Source organism: Coptis chinensis, chromosome 3 (genome assembly GCF_015680905.1).
Source record: "Coptis chinensis isolate HL-2020 chromosome 3, ASM1568090v1, whole genome shotgun sequence".
NCBI classification, from domain to species: domain Eukaryota; kingdom Viridiplantae; phylum Streptophyta; class Magnoliopsida; order Ranunculales; family Ranunculaceae; genus Coptis; species Coptis chinensis.
Genome location: NC_141458.1, coordinates 88,325,518 through 88,349,380, shown reverse-complemented (window position 1 = coordinate 88,349,380; position 23,863 = coordinate 88,325,518). Strand labels below are relative to the sequence as shown.

The following is a 23,863-nucleotide window of genomic DNA, read 5'->3' as shown; positions in this document are numbered from 1 at the left end:
TTTGACGATTAGTTGCGAGTCACTGTAAGCTTTAAGCTTTCGGACTCATAGTTGTTGTGCCATGCGGAGGCCTGTGATTAATGCTTCATATTCCGCTTCGTTGTTAGATGTTGTGAAATCAATCTTGATTGACTTTTGTAACTGGGTTCCTTCTGGTGAAGTTAACACAGCCCCCAATCCACTGCCACTATTGTTGCATGCTCCATCTACGTATAGGTGCCATGTGTCTGGGGTGGTTGGTTGATGGAGTGAATTGATGGGCTCAGGTTCCCAGTTGATATCTTCGATGGGGAAGTCAGCAAGGAAATTAGCAATGACCTGACCTTTGCGAGACGTTCTGGGAACAAAGTCGATGTGATGCTCTCCGAGTTCTTCAACCCATTTGGCCATGCGGGCTATTTTGTTGTTAGAACTTAAAACATGCTTGATGGGTACATCTGTTATGACCTTGATGCTGTGAGCCTGGAAGTAAGGTCGAAACTTGCGAGCAGCGTATAACAAAGATAGCATTATTTTCTCAATTGGAGAGTAATGCTTTTCTGAATCTGCCAATGTCTTGCTTGTGAAATAGACTGGTTTTTCGATTCCTTCGGTTTCGCAAAAGAGGACCAAGCTGATGGCAAAGTCGGTGGTCGCAAGGTAAAGGCCCAGTGTTTCTCCTTCATTTGGTTTGGACAGGACGGCGGAGTTGATAGGTAAGCCTTTAGGTCGTTGAATGCTTTGTGGCATTCATCTATCCATGTGAATGTTGCGCCTTTCTTGGGTATTTGTAGGAACGGTCTACATTTGTCAGATGCCTGTGAGATGAATCTGTTGAGGGCTGAAACCCTGCCAGATAGGTTGTGAATTTGTGGTTTGGAAGTTGGTTCTGGCATTTCAAGGAGAGCTCGTATTTGCTCCGAGTTTGCTTCAATGCGTCTTTGTGAGATGAGGTACCCTAGGAATTTCCCTGAGGCTACCCCAAATACACATTTTACTGGGTTGAGCTTCATCTTGTTTTGGCACAATCTTTCAAAAGCTTCTTGCAGGTGCGAAATGTGATCGCCAGTCTTTTCGCTTTTGACTACCATATCGTCTATGTAGACTTCCATAGTGTCGACTAGCAAGTCTTTGAACATCTTTGTGACAAGTCTTTGGTAGGTCGCCCAGGTGTTCTTCAAATCGAATGGTAGGACGTTGTAGCAGAACGTTCCTTGTTCGGTTATGAAGGACATTTTTTCCTGATCTTCCTCTGCAAGTGGTATCTGATTGTACCCACTATATGTATCCATAAATGGTAGAAGTTCATGTCCGCAAGTTTGATCTACCAATATGTCAATCTTTGGTAGGGGGAAGCTGTCCTTCGGGCAGTGCTTGTTGACGTTGGTGAAGTCTATGCAGAGTCGTACCTGACCATTTTTCTTAGGAACGGCTATAATATTAGCTAGGGTACTAAACTTCTTTGATGGATCCAACATTTTTTAGCTTTTCTATCTCTTCGTTGATGGCTTTTTGAAATTTGAGTGCTAGTTTTGTAGGTCGTTGTTTGATAGGCTTTATAGTTGGATCTACATGTAATTTGTGGCAAGCGACTTGAGGGTCGATTCCTGGCATATCGATATACGACCAAGCAAAAACATCTTTATTGAGAGATAGAAATTTGACAAGTTACTCCTTGAGCTTGGGATCTAAATCAGCCTCTACATAAACAAACTTTGGGTCATCATTGTGCTCAAATTGACTTTTTCTCCCAGTTCGATTTATGTTTGTTTCCCCTTGAGCTTGTCTGATGCTGATGTTTGAGGGCTGGAAGCTTGAGGATCTTGCAACTTTGGGATTTCTTTTGTTTGGACGACCTGAGTTTTGGTCATGGTTATTGCGCTGACTTGATTGCATCGATGAGCTTCTAATTGGTTGCTTCTAAGCTCCATGATGCCTCGGGGTCCGGGGAACCTCAGGACTTGGTGTAAGGTTGATGGAACTACTTGGATCTTGTGAATCCACCTGCATCCTTAGATGCCAGTGTAGGACGACTTGACATCAATCACGCTGAAGCGTGTTGAAGTCTTGACCATGTCCTATTTTTCTCCAATGGAGACTGGTAGGATGATGTCTCCAATGGCATATGTGCGATCTCCATTGAACCCAAAGAGTTGTGCATTTAACTCTATCATCACCGAGTCTGGTAGATGCATATCCTTGTAAGTTTGGTAGAAGAGAATGTCGCAGGAGCTGCCTGGATCGATTAGGACCCGTTTGACTGTCCATCCATTAATCTTAAAGTGCACTACCAGGGTATCATTGTGGGGTAGGCACACCTTATCAAGATCTTCCTTGGTAAATGATATGGAGGTCATAGCCTAAGAGCTGGTAGGAGTGATTACTTCAGCTTTGTGGGAGAGGTGGTAGATTTCTTGAAGTGCTCCTACCCGCCTGCGCTTTTCACGACCTGAGATTTCGTTGTTGGAGGTGCCTGTAATCATGTGGATTAGCTTTTCCTTGTCGTGATCGGAGGAGTGCTGTCTCCTGTTGTGCCTCGACCGACCTCGAGATTTAGATCATCAGGCTGTTCTGCTTCTGCTCCTTCTACGAGCAGGTCGTTCATGGCTCTGGCTCATGCTTTAGTTGAGGTTGGCATTCAGCTTATGCCTGAAATGCTTTCTGACAGGAACTCTTTCAGTTTTCCCTCTTCGACTAAGTCTTGGAGGTAGTGTTTAAGACTCCAACACTCATCGGTGTCATGGTTGTGGAGTTTGTGGAAGTGGCAGTATGGACGTCCTGGTATTGCTATCATATTGTTGATGTTTGGCTTGAAGTAAGGTACGGTGCTGTGTATATCTTCTTTAGGATACTGCTTGGCATCCTGGAGAAGTTGGAGAATTCTCTTTTGGTGTAGGAGGGCTTGTGGGAATTGTTGCCCTTGTTGTTGTTGCCTGAGTGTTGATGGCTTTCTTTGGGTACTCTCTTGTCGCTTACTGCGAGGATTTCTTTGCCTTTGCGCTGGGCCATCCATTCTTCATACTTCATGTACTTGTCGACTTTATGATACAGGTCATCTAGGCGCTCTGGCTTGTTGCGCATAAGAGACCCTGCTAGATCGGAGTCGTCTAGGAGGGCGTTGGTAAATGCAGAAGTTGTAAAGCTGTCCTTGAGGCCTAGCTCCATTGATAGGAGTTCCTTCTTGAAACGTCCTAGGAAAGCGCAGATAGTCTCGTCGTGTGCTTGCTTCAACTGGAACAACGATTCTAGGTCGGCTTGTTTCTTCCTGTTGTGGACGAACTCTACTGCGAATGTCTCTGCCAGCTTGTCGAAGTTGCTGATTGAATCAGGAGTGAGCATGTAGAACTAGTCTAATGCTCCATCCTTCAAGCTGGCTGGAAAGAGTTTGCACTTTAGGTATGTAATCGTAGTTTGGAGCGCTGTAAAGCACAAGGATCTGGCTGAAGTGAGCTATGTGCTGGCCTGGACACGACCTACCATCGTATAACGAGAACTTTGGTTGGATGAAATCCGTGGGAGGCTACTTGTCCCTGACTTCGGTGGTAAATGGTGACGCCTTGTACGACTGGAGCATCTTTTGAACGATCTGGGCTGCGCTGGCCTTTTCACTTGACTTCTCCAGCCTTTGGGCGAAGTCTTCTAGTCATTGATTGGTGGTGGTGGTGAGGGTTGTGACTATGTTGTTCTCGATTGCGTATGGAGTCATGTTGTTGGTGTTGGAGGTAGTTTGCTCACGCATAGTTTGGTTCTCTTGCTGGAGCGTGGTAAATGATTCACTGAGGAATTTGACTTGATCTACTAGAGCTTGTAGCTGTGCTTCCATGGTGGTTTTCTGACCAGCTTTGTGGGATTGAGAAAAGAGTGTATGTATTTTTCTTAAGGAAACGAACCGGCAGACGGCGCCAATGTAGAGGTGTGATATTTTGGGTCTACGAGCTGATGTTATGGATGGTTGGGAATGGTTGCACTCTTTCTTGGGACAAGAGTTGCCTACGTATCAAGTTCCTTGGGTCAAACTTGAATCCATCCCTACATAGTTCATCTCTCTCTACTTATAAATGTTTGAGCTGACCTTCTTTATTTGCTCCAGGCCGTTGTCAAATGTAGATCCATATTTTGTGCTATTTTGATAATTCGTCATTACTCCTGATGTTACAAAGTAAATGTCTCCTTGATTGGTGCGTTGACTGAACTCCAGGATCGTGGTAGATCATTTGCTTCCATATATGGCTGTATCTGATGTTTAGGACGACCTAAATCTGGGTCGTTGTTACATCATGATGGCTCGGTACGAACTAGTGATGTACGACCTGGTGTGTGGACACGTGTGTTGTAGTGATATGAATGTAGAACGGAGGGTGCTTACACATCCCCCTTTATTATCATAACAATCCCACTTGTGTTCTGCAGATTCTAGTATTTTTTCATACAATAATAATGGTTTAGCCTAAAGTTCAGTGAGACATTCCAAAATTCTCACAAAAGCTCCTATACTCGCAAGTAAAATCATGAAAGTTCCTAACACAACTAACGGCATAGAGCATAGGATAGATAACAATTGGAATGTTCTGCATAAGAATACATGTCTTTCCTATTTAACCATGATTTAGCATGAAGGTATGAGTGTATGACATTACTAGTACAGTAGTACAAATTCAGTAACAGTAAATCTTGACTTCTCCAGCCTAAGAATGAAGACCAAGATAAAATATATTAGGTCTGTACTAAGTAATTTATGATTGCACGCATGAGTTCATCTTCACATTAAGCATGTACAGTTGAATTTTTCAAGTCGATCCAAATAAGAATCTCGGTTTTCTTGTTCAATTGTCAATTTCCTATTATAAGTGTTCCTATTTAGTTTTATATAAATCTGACAAAATTTTAATGAAAATGAAATTAATGAAGGAGGTGGTGCATCTAATTCCCCTTTGATTGTATAAGGCTTTTTAGGTATGTCAGGAATTTAAGGTGGTTATGTCTTTTGTCACTTCTTTTTGTTCAAGGTTTCCTAGGTTTCGTCGAACATGGCTAGTCACTTTTATGATATTCTTATGCGTATCATTGTAAATACTTTCAAGTTCTTCTCAGTATCATATCCTATAAACATCATTCTCTCCGTTAGTATTGATATTGTTCATATCAAAGTGGCATATCCTACATATTAAGGGCGGGCTCCCCCTTACCCTGCTTCATTTGGCCCACTAACCACCTTTGCTCCTAATACTGAAGCTCTTGCATGTGCAGTTGTGTGTCTAAGTCGCATCGGTATATATGAATTCCTCCCAGCTCATTCCACCTAATAAGGTCCCCCCTCCCCCTTAATTTTCTCATTTGAAGCACCACTCCTCGCTTAATTACTTCAATCTCCAAACTCATCTTCTTCACCACCATGGCACCATGTTGCTCCTCCCTAGTTCAATTTACAGTTTAGGCTTCCCTCACCCCTACCTATACACCCCTAACTATACATGCAACTGTTGTGTCCCAAAAACTATAGAGCACACCAACCCAATGCAACGGAAGCGAACAACTTTTATCAAACACAGTAGAAGTAACATCCCACAACTACGGTGTATATGAAATCAACTAAATAACTCCTAAACAATGTAAACTACTCACCAATTCAAACAAACAACCAAAAGAAGATAGACAAAGATTTACGTGATTTAGCTTGCGCCTAATCCACAACCAAATAAAGAAATTTTCAATAGAGAAAATATTCAAAAAAAATACAATAAGCTCTCACCTTGATTCCAAAGAATCCCCAAAGTTTCCCAAGAAGAAACTCACAAATCTCTCTTTTTTTCTCCTCACAACAATGTTCTCTCAACTCTACAACTTTAAATAGTATAGACAACTACCAAAGAGTTTGGGCATAAACAAATAAAGAGAAGACTCAAGTCTTTCTTCTTCTAAAACTCTCTTGAGAGGCACCAAATTCCAAACCCTAGCCACCAATTTTTGTCTCCCTTACTCTCTTCTATACCCTAACTTTGTTTTAGAATGTAGCTGAAATTTCGATGGGTTCATTTCAGTAATTGGTTGCCAAAATATCAAAGCCCATTAGGCCCATCCCAACAATTCTCCACCTCGGCGAGAATTTCTCAAATTTGAGCCGACCAATCCGCTACACCAAACCAAAACCACCAAAACCCTATACCCAACCAACATCAAAGAGAGAACCAACCAATCCAATCATCAATGTCCCTAAGGACCCAACAAAGGCTGCACCACAAAGAGAGAACCTACGTACCCACTACACCAAACCAAAACCACCAAAGCGCTACACCCAACCAACATCAAAGAGAGAACCAACCAATCCAACCATCAATGTCCCTAAGGACCCAACAAAGGCTGCACCACAAAGTGGTTGCCTACGTACCTGATCAAGGGATCAAGCCTTCGTAGTTCTTCCATACCCCCAAAAAAGGGGTCAATCAACAACCATGCCCATATCAATGCCCGAAAAGGCGTGAGTCCCTCAATGGATCACTAACAAACTTCAACACAAAAAGTACCAAATATCATCTCCACTAAGTATACTGAAGATGTTCCAATACCATCTCCTAGAGTAAGAGATGTTCCAACACCCCGAAACCTCATATGGCTTCCAACAACAAATGACTTCACAACTTCACTATGCTCATAGGCTAGAGCATCTACAACTCCAACTGTGGCTTCATTTCCATCATCAGTTATGTACCCATCTACATCACAAGGAGCGGCATCAATCTCCACCTTTTGAGATATCTCTCCAACATCCGAACATACATTCAAATCAAAATGTCCAAAAAAAACAAATTTTTGTTTCGTCCCAAAACCACGTTCTTCCTTCATGGTAGAGTTTCCGACAACTATACAAGTAAAATGATTTCCACCTGTACCAACCAAACTTACATTAAGAAAGTGCAAATTTGTTCGCCTTGTCCCTTTCATCACCACACGTGCACCTACAACAACCTTTAGAGCCCCATTTTCAAACACAACTTTCATACCATCCGACTCTACAGAACCCAAAAGATGACGTTAGATTGCAAATCCGGTACATAAAGCGCTCTGATACCAATTTGTTGTTCCCCAAAAACTATGGAGCACACACTACAAGAAAATAGGTTTTACCCCACGGTCCAAAACTGTGGGAAAATTGGACCGTCATAGGACCGTGGGCTTTTTGTGCATCGAAATGGTCTACCCACAACCATAACTGTGGGTAAAGCCTACCAATAGCGACGGTCTTTGCGTCAGCTATTGTCGTCGGTATGGCCACGGCAGAAACCGTTGGATAATCCGTGGCAAAAGGTCACTTTTTCCTACGGTTTTGGTCCGTGGGTAAAGGTTAGTTTTTCCTACAGCTTTGGTCCGTGGGATATGCTGTTTTTGCTACGGCTATAGACCGTGGCAGAGTTATTTAAAAAATAATAATAATAATTGTTATTTCAATTCTTAGATCTTTTCACCTGCAATCCACCAATCACCTAGCAAAGGTCTTACACCTAAAAATAACCACCAGTCACCATAACCATCTTACACCTTATTAATTATCCCGAAAGATATATAAAAGAAAACTCGCACAGCCAAGATTGAATTAACCAAGATCTCGAAAACAAGCATGCTAGGTATATAAAAATTAATCATCCAAGCATGCAAGTTAATGCTAAACACCACGTATAATCATCCATGTTTACTTTCTAATGCTCACAAAATATTGCATCTATACTTGCTTACATACAAGACTAGTCTCAAAACTCATAAGAAAAGAAATACAGTCTCACACTTTTAAAGGCAGGAGAGTCAAGGGGTTTCATCAAGAACAAAATATATAACTATTTGACCAAGGGATGGCTTTACCATGCTCAGCATCTCCTAATGTTCCATCTCCATCCTAAAGTGGTTTATCGGAATCAAATATCTCATCAATGCAACCGTCATAGGAAATTGTACGTAGTTGGTGACATAGCAGTATGGACTTGTCCAAGTGCAACGACCCTTTTGTTACGAACTTTTCACTAGGCAACTTGTGGATGGAGGAAGGCTCATATTGGCTACATTAAAAATACAATGACAATAAACCAACATATTCCAAGAAAATGGAAAACGATGATAAACATAAAGCAAATTCATCAAACATTATGGTTACAATGCTATAGTGAAGATTATGCAAGATAGTAAAAAAAATCAAACAGATTGGTTCCATTTAATTGCCCTTATATTTATGTGCATTCGTGTTAGCCATTTAGTAGACTAAATGAAACTCATATATCAGTGTCTGATGATAATGCACAATCTCTTTTATATCTGAAGGCCTAGAATATAGTGGAGTATCAAGTAACATGGTGTTTAAGGTCAGAAAACAACATACTGTGACGACAAGGTAGTATTCTGATCCTCTCTCCAATGATGCAGTCTTCTAGGCATATGGCACAAGTTCTTGAAGTAGAACTATCTTCTAAAACCGCTGTGAATATCAGGCTAGGCATGGCTCTCACTAACCGGCTGCTCATCCCATGGAATTCCCGAACACGAGGAGCTCGAGGCCTATCTTGCCTTTTGCGATGTCTGCGAACGAAGAAACAAGTAGCAAGAACAGCAGACATTGCAAGCAGGGATATAAAAGAAATGGCCATTATTGACCATGCTGAGTTTTCAAAAGTAGGGATAGCCAAATCTCCAGGTTGAAATAGCCATCAAACATTTTAGGTACTTCACCCGAGGCTCTGGAAATAAACATGGCATGTATTTTGATGCCAGCAGAATTTCCTGCCACAGTAAATTTTCATAGAATAATGCAATTAGATGGTGAAGCTTTTAAATAAAGAATGACACCCTACTTAAAAAAAGGGTTTTTTACGACAGTTTTTAGCTGTCATGAAATTAGGGGTGTTCATGTCAGTTCTACGTCTATTTTTAGCAGTTCCTATCGGATTCGGTTTTTTCGGTTTTTTTCTTATATTTTGAAAACCCGGACCCATATCCTAATACCCTAATTAAGTCGGTTCCAATTTGAGTTTCGGTTCCTTCTCGGGTTATACATTTTTATTGCTAAAATTATTTTTTTTAGTTATATAACTGATATAAAAGTTGGTTTACGACGACTATAACACTTGTCATCGATATTTTTGTCATCTCATAAAAAATAATGGTCTTAAATTCAATAATAATATTTTCTCACACCACAACAAAACCGTCAAGAAATGCCCATTGACTACTGTATAACCATCATTTTATAGAAGAAAAATATGTCAACAAATAGTTTACACTATGACAGTTTTTCTAAAACCGTCATCTAAATCTTTTTTTTTAATATATATATTACTTATATTATTATTATATTTTTCCTGCCAAAGATACTGCACAATAACCTATAATTCAACCTGTAAACTTATTTCACCAATAAAACAACTACAAAATTCTAAAAAATAAAATTAGAACATTCACAATAACCTCAACCCCATATATTTTTAGCTGAAATCATTTCACATGCACAAATGTACTGCATTCCAATATTTCAAACCATAACATGACAAGTATGCAACTTTGAAATTTCTCACTAATATATCAAGTGAATAACAGTAACAAACAAATATACATCGCTGCAATTTTTTTGAAATGACCAATAACTAACATTGTAAAACACTTTTCCATTACATTCAGCGAGACCATGCCAACAAATCATTCATTACCTAAACCTAAACAAATCACGTTATGCTCAGGTCATCCATCCATTATTGAAGATTATCCCATTCTTGCATGCCAATTATGAGCAATGGCCTACACACAATGTATACAAGCTAGGGAACTTGATCAATGATGCCCCTAAATAATTTGCAAAAACCTGCAAGAGTTCCCAAGATAATAATCTAATAAGTTGTTGACTTATAGTTAACAGTGAATTTTTACAATTAAAAATAATTGAAAAATGAAAGATAAGCACATGGTTTAGTAAAATAATAATATTCACATGGCGTTAAGTAAAGAAAGTTACGAAAAGTCAGTGAAAGTCATCATACTAAATGAAATAATGGACCCATTATAAATGCAAAGTTTGGTATAAGCAATAAGACATTTTAATACCCCTTGATATTAAGGACAGAGAAAATAAAGAGGAGAGTATGATTATACTCACATAGCTAGATCAGGATATTTAGACTTCGGATCCGTGACTATAGTGTATATGTTCTCCCAAGCTTAGACTAGGTAACCTTTACACAATCACTTTGTACTTGCACAATGAAAGATATCCCAAGCTTACTGGCCAACCATATTATACCTCGAATGACCGAGAACTAAGTGCTAGGAACCAAGTTATATATCATTAAGACATGTTTTGAAATAAAGGTGAAGTGGCAGCTCATGTTGCACTCATTCCAAAGTACACCTAATTAAGTACTTGAGTGACACCAAACAAATGGATTAAAAAAAAAATGAAATCAAATTGGCAATCAATTTGATAAACCTTACTAGGCCATATATACATCTCACAATGAGGAAAAACCAATTCCAACTCCATCCAAAAAATTTGTCAACCATGTGAAATGCAACCCCAAAATGTGTTCCCTTACCTGTCAGTTGTGTAGCTCCCTATCAATGTATTTATCCTTTGGTAATGTAACATGTAAGTTTGGTGCAGGATGTGCAATTTCTACATAAACAATCATGTCAGTACAACTCACATTCAGTTTATTTACCAAATTAATAAGAAATGCAATAATAAATAGCAAAATCCATTTCAATTACCCCCCTCCCCCAACCCACCCATCCACTGCTTCAACAAGAGAAATGTTGATAAAATGCTTTAGAGACTACCATGTTTAGAATAAGAGCCACTCTCTTCATTGACTGCAAACCCTACTAAGCCAAATCAATATATGATTACCATATTTAGGTCAAGTTTACCTGAAAACGTCATTAACCAGATATGATGAGATTCCTATCAACAACAAAAACCAGCCCACCTTTTGTTTTATTCTAAATCAATTGTTATGTACCTGATCAACTTAAAATGACTAAGTGAGACTATTACAAGTCACAACAGATAGATCTATTACCATAAAGAAATTATTCTATTGTAAGTAATGCCTAATAAATTAGTATTCTCTACTTACAACTATTATTCCAATTCCGATTTAATCAACTACCCTATTCATTATCAATACGCCATCATGTACCTAATACATTGGGCATCCTGAGCTAACCAAAGATCTTTAAGGGAAATACAATAATATAAGTTGGGATGCGGCTAAATACCGTCACAGCCCACTCATCATTTTCCCACATCAGATTGGGATAATCGTACAACACACGTCTATACATCTGATATACAAAAAGTGCCAAGACCATTTCTTATATGGACAAGCTCACTAATACGAATATAGATCAACAATCAAAATCAAGCCACCGAGACTAAATCACAATCGGAAAATTCGAATTAGATTGTTAACAAAAGAACGTATTCTTTGTTTAAATTTACAAAAAAAATCCAAACAATGGAGGAATTAACTTAAAACAAGAAGAAAAATATAGTTTCAATATTGACTTACCTATGAGATCCCAAAAGGATTTATCGATGTGCTTGAAATTCGGATTGAAGAACACCGACAAATCTTACCACGACAGACCAATAGCCATTGGAAAATCAACCTTTAAGATTCTGCGTAAATGTGAGGCAATAACCACAAGGAATAAAAAAAAAACGAAGATAAATCACTAGAGAACAATGGATGGATCGAGAGTGAAACAGCTCAAACCTTATACTAAAACAAGAACCTTGTTCTGTGAGGAATGGCATCTACTGACAAAAAAAAACCGTACCATTGATAGTTAAGATGAAGAAGAATGTACTGAAAGTAAAACCGCGAGAACCTAGATTGAACCATCTCCATTTTAGTTCTAAACTTGTCTTATTTGACGAAATTGACATACCAAATCTCAATAAAAAATTGAACTTTTCATGAAATTAAACAACTATAAGAAAAACTTTAGGCATTCATTCCCACTTGGAAATTCGAAAACCAAAATACCCAATTAATTCTGTATTGCACTCAAAATCACTAACTTCAGAATGTTCAGATAAGAACTACGGAAATAAATAAGTACCTTTCCGATTGCAAAGGGATAGTTCCAATGAGCAGTAGGTTCGAGATTAGGAGTTTTGAGCGGCAGCTGGAGTGTGTGGATTCAGAAATTTTAGTGTTGAATACAATGTCTCAACGACGGTTCCCTTTGATAGATGTTTGTGGATTTGGGAAAGTGCCAGAGCGGACTGTAACTGAAATTTTCTTTTCTTTTTTCTATTAGGTCTTTTCTCTATTGAGAGTTGGGTATACTGGATATATTAGCGAAAAAAGAAAATTAAATGGTTATTGAGAATTGGGTATACTATTACTGACCCGAGACTTAACCCTTTTGTTATTCACTTTTCAACTCGACCAGTTCCGTTTTTCGTTTTTAATTGCTCCTAAATGGTTAGACAATTAATTAAACACTGGTTTTGCTATAAGGAAAAAGTTAGACAATTTTTGACTTGACGTTTGTGAAAAAAAACTCATACATTAGACACCAAACTCGACACATTGATAAAAATATGTCATAGATATTTAAGACGTCTAGCATATAACAGTCAACATTAATATCATGCGTCATAAAGTGAACGGTAAATATACAATTGTTAGTCACAAACTTGACATATTGATAAAAAACGTCAAAGATATTTATGGCGGCTAGCCTATAACCGTCAACATTTGACATCAAATGTCTCAAATGTCATAAAATTAATGGTGAGATAGAAATAATGACGGCTTATACGGAAGCCGTCAAGGTAGAAAAAAAAATAGCCGTCATAAAAAGCCATTTTTTTAGTAGTGACATGTTGCTTAGTTCGTAACAAAGAAAATGTTGTGGACCATATCTTTGCAATGTATTAGAATTGGCAATTAAGTTTGAGACAAGTACTTTCTAAGGCATTATAAGGATTACATTGCTTAAGTTTTAGCAGGGTCAGAGACAATCATCTTCAAGGCTAATGTATAGATGCCTCATACTTAGTACATGTTCCACTATCAACAATAATCATGATTACTTTACTGTCAAACAAATATCAAAAAGTTGACATATGTGTTCTGTACTCTTATTAGTCAACATTACACTAACCTAGCTTACATTTATCCATGGCTTTAACTATCTATCCTTACTAATAAATAAAACCTAGGTATAAATGAATCCTTCAAACAATACCAACAAGACCTCAATCTGAAAAGCTACAAATGAACTATTCAAAGGGTAAAACTTACTTGCAATCATTCTGTCATCATATTCATTATCATAAATAATAGCTGCTTCAAACCCAGCATTTTGTGCTCTTCTAACTTTATCCTCAAAAGTATATCCTCCTCTAACAATCAACACGTAAGGTGACCTCGCCACCCCTTCAACAAGAACAATCTTATTCGTTAACGGCGAACACGCATCAATTGGTTCCGCAATATATAAAATTGCACATTCACCCGAGTTTTTTTACTTGTACAGCTAAACATTTTCCAACAAAATTACGCATAAAAATTCATACTTTACAACAAAGCAACATTAAAAATTAAACAAATTAACATAAAAACTTACCAAAGTTAGCTTCCATTAATTCAAGAGACAAAGTAACATTCCTCCCAATCAAAACTACATTTGATTCAACACTTGAAAACAACAAAGAAACAAAAATACACAAAATGAAAACAACCCCACCTCCAAATCTTCTTCTTTTCATCAAAACTTCAACACCCATCTCCAAAATCAAATCCCAAACACTACAAACAGAAAAATTCTATCTCGTTCCACACAGTAACCACTCAAAATCAGGACCTGTATGAATTGGCCGGCTGAACAGGGAGCATATAGGCTTACTTGTACTTTTTTATTTAGCAGATAAACCGAATAAATCAGATTTCTTGGGAAAACTGACTAAAGTTGAAAAATACTCGATTACTTAAACAGCTAAATCAATAAGCTTAAGCTTCCTGAGCTTCATCTGTATTTAACACTTGTGAATTACCAATTACAAAAATAAACTTAAAAAATATGACTTCTTGACAACAAAACTCTCAGCTATCGGAAGGCGATGTGTTAAGGAATGAATTACTAGAGGGTAGGTCCATTTTAAGCCAAGATCAAACACCCAGTGCCAAGATCTGGTTTACCAAAAACACTGATTTATCTCAGAACCTGAATTTGTTCTAGCTGCCTGAACTATGAGCATATTGCCTTCCATGTACTTTTTCTCCCACATATGAACCAATAAATCAGCGTTTTTCGTAAACGATACTAAAGATGAAAAACGTTGCGAAATATGTATGAATTTCTAAAGGAAAAGGAAACAATTAGAAGATGAAAACATACTTGAACCCAATCATCACTCAGTCTAAAACTCCTGGCCTTTGAAAGCAGTGTCGAATAGAGTTCAACTTCCAATATTCTAACAAGAGGCATTGGCCTTTTGATTCCATTTATCAGCAGTCCAGGTCCCTTACCACCAGAAATTATCTTGTCGAGTACTTCGCTAATTGCAAATACTGGAAGCCCTCTTACAAATTGATGATCCTCAAATGTACTACCACCGTATTTTAGCTGCAATCGGGTATGTTAGCTCTTCCAACCAATAAGTATCACAGAGAAAGAAGTAGCGCGCACTAAACAAACCTGAGTCGAAAAGCTTCCCCAAATTGCTTGAACCCTTCCATGGTCATCAGTTACCACACCAAAGAATGTACTACCGAAATCTGGAACAAAAAGAAAAGAAGAACAATTTGAAACTAATCATAGAAAAGAAAAACATAAAGTGTAACTACCGTAGTAAATCAGCCACCTAGATAAATCCAAGACATGGAAATATATGTACCTGTATCAAGTTCAATAACTTCCATGTTTGTTGCTCTATAACGTGGGTAGTCAGCGGAACCAATGTTCAAAGCAGCACAGGGATTAGTTACAGTGGATTTTCTAGATGTAGCCTGCAGACTTCTACTTAAACCCACAAGATAGACTGAATCTCCTCGTCTCAAAGCAGGTTCTGTCATCCCGAAAGATTTACAGACACATTAAGACACAGAGCAGTAGATATGGCCCATAGAATCATTTCATTTTAAATAATCACAACAGAGACATCCTGGTCTTACTCTTTTTAGGGAACTTAACTAAGATGTACATTTGGAAAAGCTAGTCATCAATTTAAGTGTTCTCACCACTATCTCACTTGCTATCACAGTAAGCTGAAACAACTACACTGGTTGGAAAAAAAAATTGGAATGACAATATTGATCTTTCTCGACAGTCATGTCAAGCCAGAACAATTGGAGCAAGCAATTTGGGAACAAGAAGCTTTCAGCAGGAATTTGACAAGCACCGAGTTTGGTTCATAAACTAAGTTGCCTGATAAAAAAGACACACGCTAGACACTTACAGAAAAGTCACAGCAACATAAATCTGCAACCAGAGAGGCATATGATATTACCAGGGAGAAGTTCTGCAGCGCGGACAGTGTTCTAAAAAACGCTAGGCAGTAGCCGGGAGGTGGGAGAGTGCCTAGCGCCTAGGCAGTGTCTAGACGGGTTAGGCGCTAGGCGGTTTTTTTTCCTAATATATATAGTAATACACACCTATACTACAAGAAATGAAGAAAATTATTTACCATAACTCAAAAAATAAACACAAACAAAGATATTTATTACAAAAATGCGTAATAGTTGAAGAATATCGACTTCATATAAAAACATATTCTTTGTTATAATGACATAATTTACATTAGACTTTAGTCTTTTAAACTCATTCAAATCTTAAGCCTACACGGGCCTTTAATTTTCGACATTTAATCATTCAAACAAAAAAAAAAACTTGACTGGACCGCCTAACCTGCCTAATCAGTCCGCCTAGACCCGCCTAGTTGGTCCACCGATTTTTTTAACGACTTGGGCCTAGGCGAGTCGGTTGGGCACCGCCTAGCGCCTAGAGACTGCCTAGGCGGCCGCCTAGACCGATTTTTAGAACAGTGAGCGGGAACAACAGAGGCACCAGCAGGTCCTAGAGCAGAATGATCATATGCCACAAGAGCATAGTTGTGAACAGGGTGAAGTAAAGCCACCTATAGAAGAAATCTCAGTCATAACTCCAGATAGAGGTCTTACATGCAAATCTAGCAACAGGTCAGCACTTTTACCTCCCCAGGAATTTCAATTGGGTATGCAGCAAATGAAAGCATGACATCAGAAACACATACAACAAGTGTATTCTTGTCAACAGCAACCAAACCCATGTCTCCAGAATGATATACCATAACGCCAGTGCCAAAGAAATGCTGCAAATGAACACCATCAAACATGGATGACGACAGAACATGAACCTGTATACAGCTCTTGTCAGCGTAAATGATTATAGCCAAACTCAAGTGTTGACTAATGTGGCAAGTGGAAGACAGATGTGTTGTATTAATTATTGAGTTCTGAAATAAAGCTATACTATCCGGGTTGTGGTGGTGTCTATTACTTCAAACATCACAAGAGTAGGCTCTATCACTTGTTCAGCTAATGAAGCATTAGTTGTTGTTGTTCCTCTATCATCTACATACAAAGTACTCTTTGAGGCTCTAAGAACTTTCAACTTCTCTTCGTCCGATCAGATGTATGAATTCCATCACCAGAGTAAGACCCTTCCATCGTACCTGAAACCCACTGTGCCCAACTTACCCAAATCTACAGATTTATACACCAGTGACAAATTCAATTAGCTATTTAAACACTGAAATTCCAAGCTTACTTTACCAATTATCTGATATACACATATGGAAACATAGTAATTAACACAATAAACCCTAGAAAAACTGGAAAGGCAAAGCTACAATCTTTGAGTAGAAGAGTAAAATAAATGAATATTGAAGAAACTAAACTTACCTGGGTTTTGGTCAGCAACAATTCCAAGTTGAGACATTGAAGGAAAAAGAACATGTCTGTCTTTGAGTATTGAAGAGAAACAAAGCTTGTAAATACTAAGAAAATTAAAATTGAAAAATGTTGTCAAATAAAACCCTAGAAAAAAAAATCGGTGCTTGAAATAATTTTTTTGATTTCATTACCATTTTGAGATGTGAGAAGTAGAAAAAAAAAGAAGGTAAGTGGGCAATTGTGGGGGAGGTGAAGATAAGCGGTGGTGGGGATTGGGGAAGGAGAAAACAACTGATCTGTGTGGAGTAATTGTGGGGATTGGGGCAAAGCCTAACCGATGAGTATCGGTGTTTTTGTTTTGTTAAGTTAAAACAACTGATGGGGGAAGCAACAATGGTGAGTCGTCTACTCGTCCAATTTTACGAGTCCTAAACCCACGGTCAAAATACGTTGATGTGAATCTACAGGCAGAAAAAACGCACCCGACGGTTGGCCCAAGAAATAGGTAAACCGTGGGTAAAGGTATTTAAGTAGGCCTACGAGGGGGAACTATTGCCTACGGTCAATAATCGTGGGCGAATCAGCAAGAGTTCATAACCGTGGCAAAAAGTCTATTTTCTTGTAGTGACACCAACCCAATGCAACGGAAACGAGCAATCTTTCTCAAACGCGGTAGAAGCAACAACCCACAACTACGGTGTATAAAATCAACTAAATAACTCCTAAATAATATAGTAAACAATGTAAACTACTCACCAATTCAAACAAACAACCAAAAGAAGAAAGACAAAGACTTATGTGGTTTAGTTTGCGCCTAATCCACAACCAAATAAAGAAATTTTTAATAGAGAGAATATTCAAAAGAGTACAATAAGTTCTCACCTTGATTCCAAAGAATCACCAAAGTTTCCCAAGAAGAAACTCACAAATCTCTCTTTTTCTCTCCTCACAACAATGTTCTCTCAACTTTACAACTTTGAATGGTGTAAACAACTACCAAAGAATTTGGGAATAAACAAATGAAGAGAAGACTCAGGCCTTTCTTCTTCCAAAGCTCTTTTGAGATGCACCAAATCCCAAACCCTAGCCACCAATTTTTGTCTCCCTTACTCTCTTCTATATCCTAACTTTGTTTTAGAATGTAGCTGAAATTTCAATGGGTTCATTTCGACAAATGGTTGCCAAAATATTAAGGCCCATCCCAACAGCCATTCATCAGGTCCTTAAAATCCTCTTATGTTTATCTTTGTCAGATCTTTTTAAGTACTCAATTACTTATGTGTGTAGCCACTAGCTAGTCTGCGCCTCTACGGTAGATAAAACAGAATCTTAAATTTTACTTCAGTACTTCCATTGATTTTTTTTTTTTTTTTTTGGCCAACTGAGCTGAGTTACTAAGGGAAAAAGTAGTGTACAGGCTTAGTGAGGGATATGGAAAAACTGGAAAAAAGAAAATACACAAACCTATATATATGAAGAGGAGTAGCTGGATCATTATGCATAGTACGTCCATTGAATCAGCCATGACTGCAGACCTACCGTTGTTCAGTCACTGGCAACCTAGCACAAGACAAGCGCAATCACTTCTTCCTTGTGAGCTTTACGAAATTCCCCAAGGTTCTTTTTGTTTTTAACTTACAAATTAAATGACCGAGCACATAACATTCTCTCCACACCTCAGACATCCATACCTTGGGAGGAAATTGGAATACTAGGGAGGGAAGTCTTTATGTACTTGATCAATCTATGTTCCAAACTCATGCTGTTGTATATAGTGAAAATACCACTTTTATGTTTATTTTTACCTGTTAGATTCCCAAGTCATCCTAGCCTGCGCACTGGAGTTTTCAGAGCTGGAGTCGCCTCACTAGGAAAGGGAGGGCTTTGGGCTCATCACTTACTTTGTTTGATTCAAAAGGACTCGATCCCAGATCAAACCTCTTTTAGAGGCCTAATTCAGAGAAACATTATTGGTCTTTATCATATACTAACATTCGTTGTTATAACTATTTCTATTCTCTTCCTTCTTCCTGTCCAAGTCAAAGGTCTTCAAAGACAAGCATGATTAATTGTTCTAATATAACAACTGTAGTGGACAAATATCGTGCCCTTAAGTATTTTTATCTTATATTTCAAAACTTCGAGATATTGACATAAGGGTCAATATCTCGGTATATTTCGTGGTTATTTCAAACATTTGTAGGTATTGAGCGGGAAAAGAAGGAGAAAGGCAATGGACACGTGTCATGAGTTGATTGGGTCAAAGCTAATTAAGGACACTATATAAAGACTGGATGAAGTGAAAGAAAGAATTCATTCGATCATTCCCACAAAAATCATTAGAAATAGGAGAGAGAAAGAAAGAATAAGAGGGATTGTAAAACCTTCATGAATATTCAATAAAAAAAGCTTCATTTACTTCATATTTGATACACAATCTCATTTAATTTCATTTAAATCATTCTTTAATTTTCATGATCTTAGAACAATGAAGGAAGATTGTTCTTAGTTATCACATTGGCGTCGTCTATGCATCGAGAACAAGAAAAATTGAAGTTTTCTTCTTTTTCAATTTCGAATCTATAGTTTTGTTCTAAGGTTGAGTGAAAAAATAGTGACAAAAGTTTAGTAGTGAAGTTTGAATCATAATGGCTCCAAAAAAGAGAGCAAACAGCAAGCGAGTGGATAATGATAATCAATCACAAACAAGGAATACAAGAGCTTCAGTAAGTAGGTGATACCAGGAGGAAAATATTGAAGTAGAAGTTTTACTTCAAGAAGTCTTGAAGAGGTTAAGGGAAGTGGAAAAGCAGAATGTTATATTACTTAAGGAGAATCAAGAGATGAAGAAAGGAAGTCCAAGTCAGGTTGTAAAGGATCTCCATGGGGAAGAGGATGAGGCGTGTAGTTTAAAATCGGTTAGTCACTTTACGAAAAAGGCATCGGCAAGAAATGAAAGAATTGCAGAAGCATCATCGATACCTAAAATTCCGATACCACAACCCATCACTAAAGAGATGATACAAGAAATTATGCAAAACCAGCTTTTGGAAAAAAAAACTTCAACTTCGATAAGAAGACTTGCAGACAATGTCAGCAGAAATCTGATACATCAAAGTGTCAAGATGATGCCCATTCCACCGAAGTTCAAACTTCCTAAATACACTTAATAAGATGGGACGTCGGATCCGATGGACCATCTATTTGGATATCGACAACAGCTTTTGATATACAAAGGAACAACCTATCTTGATTCATTATTATGCAAGTCCTTCTCTTCAAGTCTGAATGGGAAGGTGTTGAAGTGGTTATGTTCTTTACAGGAATGGTCGATATCATGTTATAGGGAGATTGAGGAGAAGTTTTTGACCAATTATGGTCATCAGCAAGCAAAACCAAAGCAAGTGTCAGTTCTATTCCAACTCAAGCAAGGAAAGAAGGAATCTCTGAAAACCTTCTTGTCGTGTTTTAAGGTAGAGGCACAGCTCGTAGAGCATTTAGATGAATCAGAAATGACAGCAGTGATGGCATTTCAGATAGGACTTATTCCAAGTTCCGATATGCACAAGTATATGCTTCGAAAGGATATCAAAACTCTGAGAGAGTTGTATGATAAAACTGAAAAAGATGTGCAAGTTGAAGAAGGTATTCTGGTAGCATCGGTTCAACTAGTGTTACAGGTATCGGAATCAAATAAGTCTGCTAAGGAGGAGAATTATAGCAAATCCGATAAGAGGAAATCTGCTGATTCTTATCCAAAATCAGAAAACCAACCGTCACAGAAAAAGAGGTGTGAAAGATCACTGAAAGAGGAGTTAGATCCAAGCAATTATATCACCATTAATACTATAGCGGAGGGCATTTTAAGGAGGGTGGGGAAAGAACTTTATTTCCAACATCCAACTTACAAGCTTCGAGAAATAGCAGATACTTCTACAATTTCCATAAGATGAAAAATCATGAAACAAATAAGTGTCTGCAACTGCTAAGAAAAGTGGACAGATTAATGCGAGATGGAAAGCTTCAAGAGTTCAGAGCGGATGCTAGACCGGAAGTAACAGCTATGGTGAATGATAAGCCCTTAGGGGTGATCAATATGATATATAAGGGGGTTATCCCACAAAAAGATTATAAGGGATAAAATCCGAAAGATATCAATAGTGAAAGAGGTACTAGAAGTGAATGTAGAACCGATACCGATCAACCCTTCATTAGTAGCGGCAAGCATACCTGGAGCTATTATGTTTGTTCCTGATGATCTATCAAATGTAATGTTACCTCATGATAATGATTTGTTGATTACATTAAGGATATCAGGATATGATGTGCAAAAGGTACTGGTTGATTATGGAAGTTCAGTCAATATTCTGTTTTGGAAAACATATACGGGTATCGGGTTTGATGAGCCACATCTGAAAGAACTACAGTTTAATCTGTTTGGTTTCAATGGAACCTCTACTAGGTCAACTGGGGAAATTAAATTGCGAGTAAGGGCAGGTCCACAGACAACTATGACTAAGTTTAGACATCAAGCATCATTCAGATCATAATGCTATTTTGGGAAGAAAGTGGATACATGCTATGAGAGCAGTTCTTCTACCAAATTATCATATTTCCGACTGCTTATGGGCCACATGAGATAAGAGGTGATCAGTCAGAATCCGAGAAATGCAATTTTGTTACTGTGAAGGGTATTATGATGAAAGAGAAAAACGTAGACACTGGGGGCGTCTCAGAAGACACCAGATAGCAATTAACATAAGTTTTATCTCCAAAGTCTGATACCAAGAAACATCAGGAGGATTTGAGGTTTTCATCGGAGATAAAGACAGAGTTGGAAATGGTTCCAAGCAAAACAATAGAAGAAGTGCAAAAAGTCAATATTGGTCAGGACAATGAAAATTGCTTCACTTTTATCGGAACAGAGATGAGTGCAAATATCAGACAATATTTGGTAGAGTTTTTAAGGACAGATAAAGATGTATTCGCTTGGTTGATGGCTGATCTTCCGGGTATCGATCCTCTTATATGTTCTTATAAGCTGAATATGCAAAAAGGAACAATTCCAGTGCATCATAAACATAGGAGGGTCAGGCCGATATACGCAAATGCAGTACAAAATCAAATTCAGAAGATGTTGGAATTGTGGAATCATCATGGAAATCGATAATTTAGAATGGGTAGCAAATATTGTTGTTGTCCCAAAGAAGAATGACAAGGTTAGAATCTGTGTGGATTTCACAGATGTTAACAAAGAATGTCCAAAGATTACTATCTGATGTCAAGAATTGATGAATTGGTTGATCAAACAACTGATTTCGAGTTGTTAAGTTTTTGCGATGGGCATTCATGATATTTTCAAGTTATAATGGCAATATTAGACCAACTGAAAACAGCGTTCATTGTGGAAAGAGGCCTTTATTGTTTCATCAGAATGTCATTTGGTCTAAAAAATGCTGGAGCAACATATCAGAGGTTGGTCTAGAAAATGTTTAGACATTTGATCAAACAAATTGTCACACCCCGAATTTCGACAGAATTCGGAAAAACATTATTTGTCCCCGACTCTTCGATCTCCGAAGTGTGACGCACTCTCAACTTCCAAAAACCCATAAACAGTTTTAAATATGCGGATAATTAAAACCAATAAAAATTTTAACTTAAATAATAAATCATCTTCATTACAAAAATTTACAAATAAGATTAGGTTACAAATCTCTTTTCAATAACTCTTTAATTAAAATTACAAATGAAAATACGTAAAAACATCGTCAAGACTGAAAAATCTATATCACCTCAAGGAAAAATAAAACACAACCTCGAGATGCAATGCTAACGCAAAACCATAAGCAAAGAACCAATCTTCTTCATCACTAAACCTCACAAGACTTATCAACTATGTTCATTTAATGAACACACCCGATAAGCAAACATGCAAATCGGTCAAGATTATAAAAATGCTTGGTGTGAGTAGCCCTAAAATATAACATATAATTATACATATATATACACCATCCACACGGCAGCTTAGTTCCTCTACCGATCTTTAACTTTCCACGACTAATACATCATCCTTAAGTACAATAATCTAGGCAGGTAGTTCCTCCAATCGGTAAGCCTTTAACTTCCCACTAACCACACAACAAACTATAATGCATCATAAATAAGACATGTAGTTCTTCCATCGAGGCTTTTTAGGTTCTAACTAAACAAATAACCAACCAAACATATTACCATAATTAGATTATTTCGGGCTTTCTTTGCGTGTCCCTAAAATCCGCACGTATCTATGTCTTACCTAGTTTCCGGCTACTACAATCGCTACCCAATGCCAAACATGTACATCCATATGCCTCCCCTTACATAATGAACCACTCCGCGTAACCACCTCGAAATGGATGCCGCGACACCGTAAATCCTCACACGGAAGCAATTATGTAAGTCGCATCACACTATTCGGCATAAAAATATTGCGATCATCATCGTTTTTTTTGCTAAACGGAATAATCAAGCCACTATTATTCGCCGGAGGGCCATTCAAAACTGAACGCCATTCAAAGGCCATTCAGATTAACCTAAACGCCGGAAGGCCAATCACATGAGTTGTGGTAGTCGTTCTAGGATTTTCGTTACATAATTTATTCAGGTGTCATACATTAATGACTCATAAACATTCCACTATATCACGTGCAGGTCACTTGCCTTATTGCACTAAGGCACAATATCTAGAAACATCACAATTATATCTCATAACCAAATTTCATTCTTTCACGTGCCAATATATTATTGCACTACACCACACTCCCGTGGGCAAATATTCACCAATACTATATTAGCATCTCACATATAAAATAATAGAGTGTATATACATTTCTCCAAGATATTGCATTAATATAAATATCCCAGCATATTATATCATGTCACAATGCTTCAACGTATCACATACATTTTTATTATAACGTATT

The 23,863-nt window shown here is 37.9% G+C and overlaps 2 protein-coding genes across 2 annotated transcripts; both read right to left on the bottom strand.

Annotated features, from left to right (window-relative positions):
* Positions 1-7,579: 7,579 nt before the first annotated feature.
* Positions 7,580-14,236, bottom strand: LOC147511451 (receptor homology region, transmembrane domain- and RING domain-containing protein 1-like). Its single transcript, XM_086598467.1, is given in 6 exon segments — positions 7,580-8,024; positions 8,342-8,641; positions 8,644-8,745; positions 13,269-13,487; positions 13,594-13,664; positions 14,166-14,236. Coding segments are annotated over 6 exon segments (813 nt in total). The 3' UTR covers positions 7,580-7,974.
* On the bottom strand, positions 9,508-16,944 carry LOC147511450 (protease Do-like 7). The gene is made up of 10 exons (XM_086598466.1): positions 16,908-16,944; positions 16,704-16,709; positions 16,504-16,622; positions 16,178-16,360; positions 16,022-16,102; positions 15,476-15,506; positions 14,864-15,034; positions 14,665-14,744; positions 10,786-14,592; positions 9,508-10,621 (listed from the first exon to the last, which is right to left on the bottom strand). The coding sequence occupies exons 1-9, from the start codon at positions 16,942-16,944 to the stop codon at positions 14,290-14,292; spliced, it is 1,011 nt and encodes a 336-aa protein (XP_086454592.1). The 3' UTR covers positions 9,508-10,621; positions 10,786-14,289.
* Between the last annotated feature and the right edge of the window lie 6,919 nt (positions 16,945-23,863).

What these genes read in the sequence shown, in the direction of transcription:
- LOC147511450 (XM_086598466.1), bottom strand. Translation starts at nt 16,944, where the DNA reads ATGTCTCAACTTGGAATTGTTGCTGACCAAAACCCAG. An exon ending in AGTTATTGAACTTGATACAG is followed by an intron (nt 14,745 to 14,863) that starts GTACATATATTT and finishes TTTTTGTTCCAG; the next exon opens with ATTTCGGTAGTACATTCTTT. An exon ending in GGGGAAGCTTTTCGACTCAG is followed by an intron (nt 14,593 to 14,664) that starts GTTTGTTTAGTG and finishes ACCCGATTGCAG; the next exon opens with CTAAAATACGGTGGTAGTAC.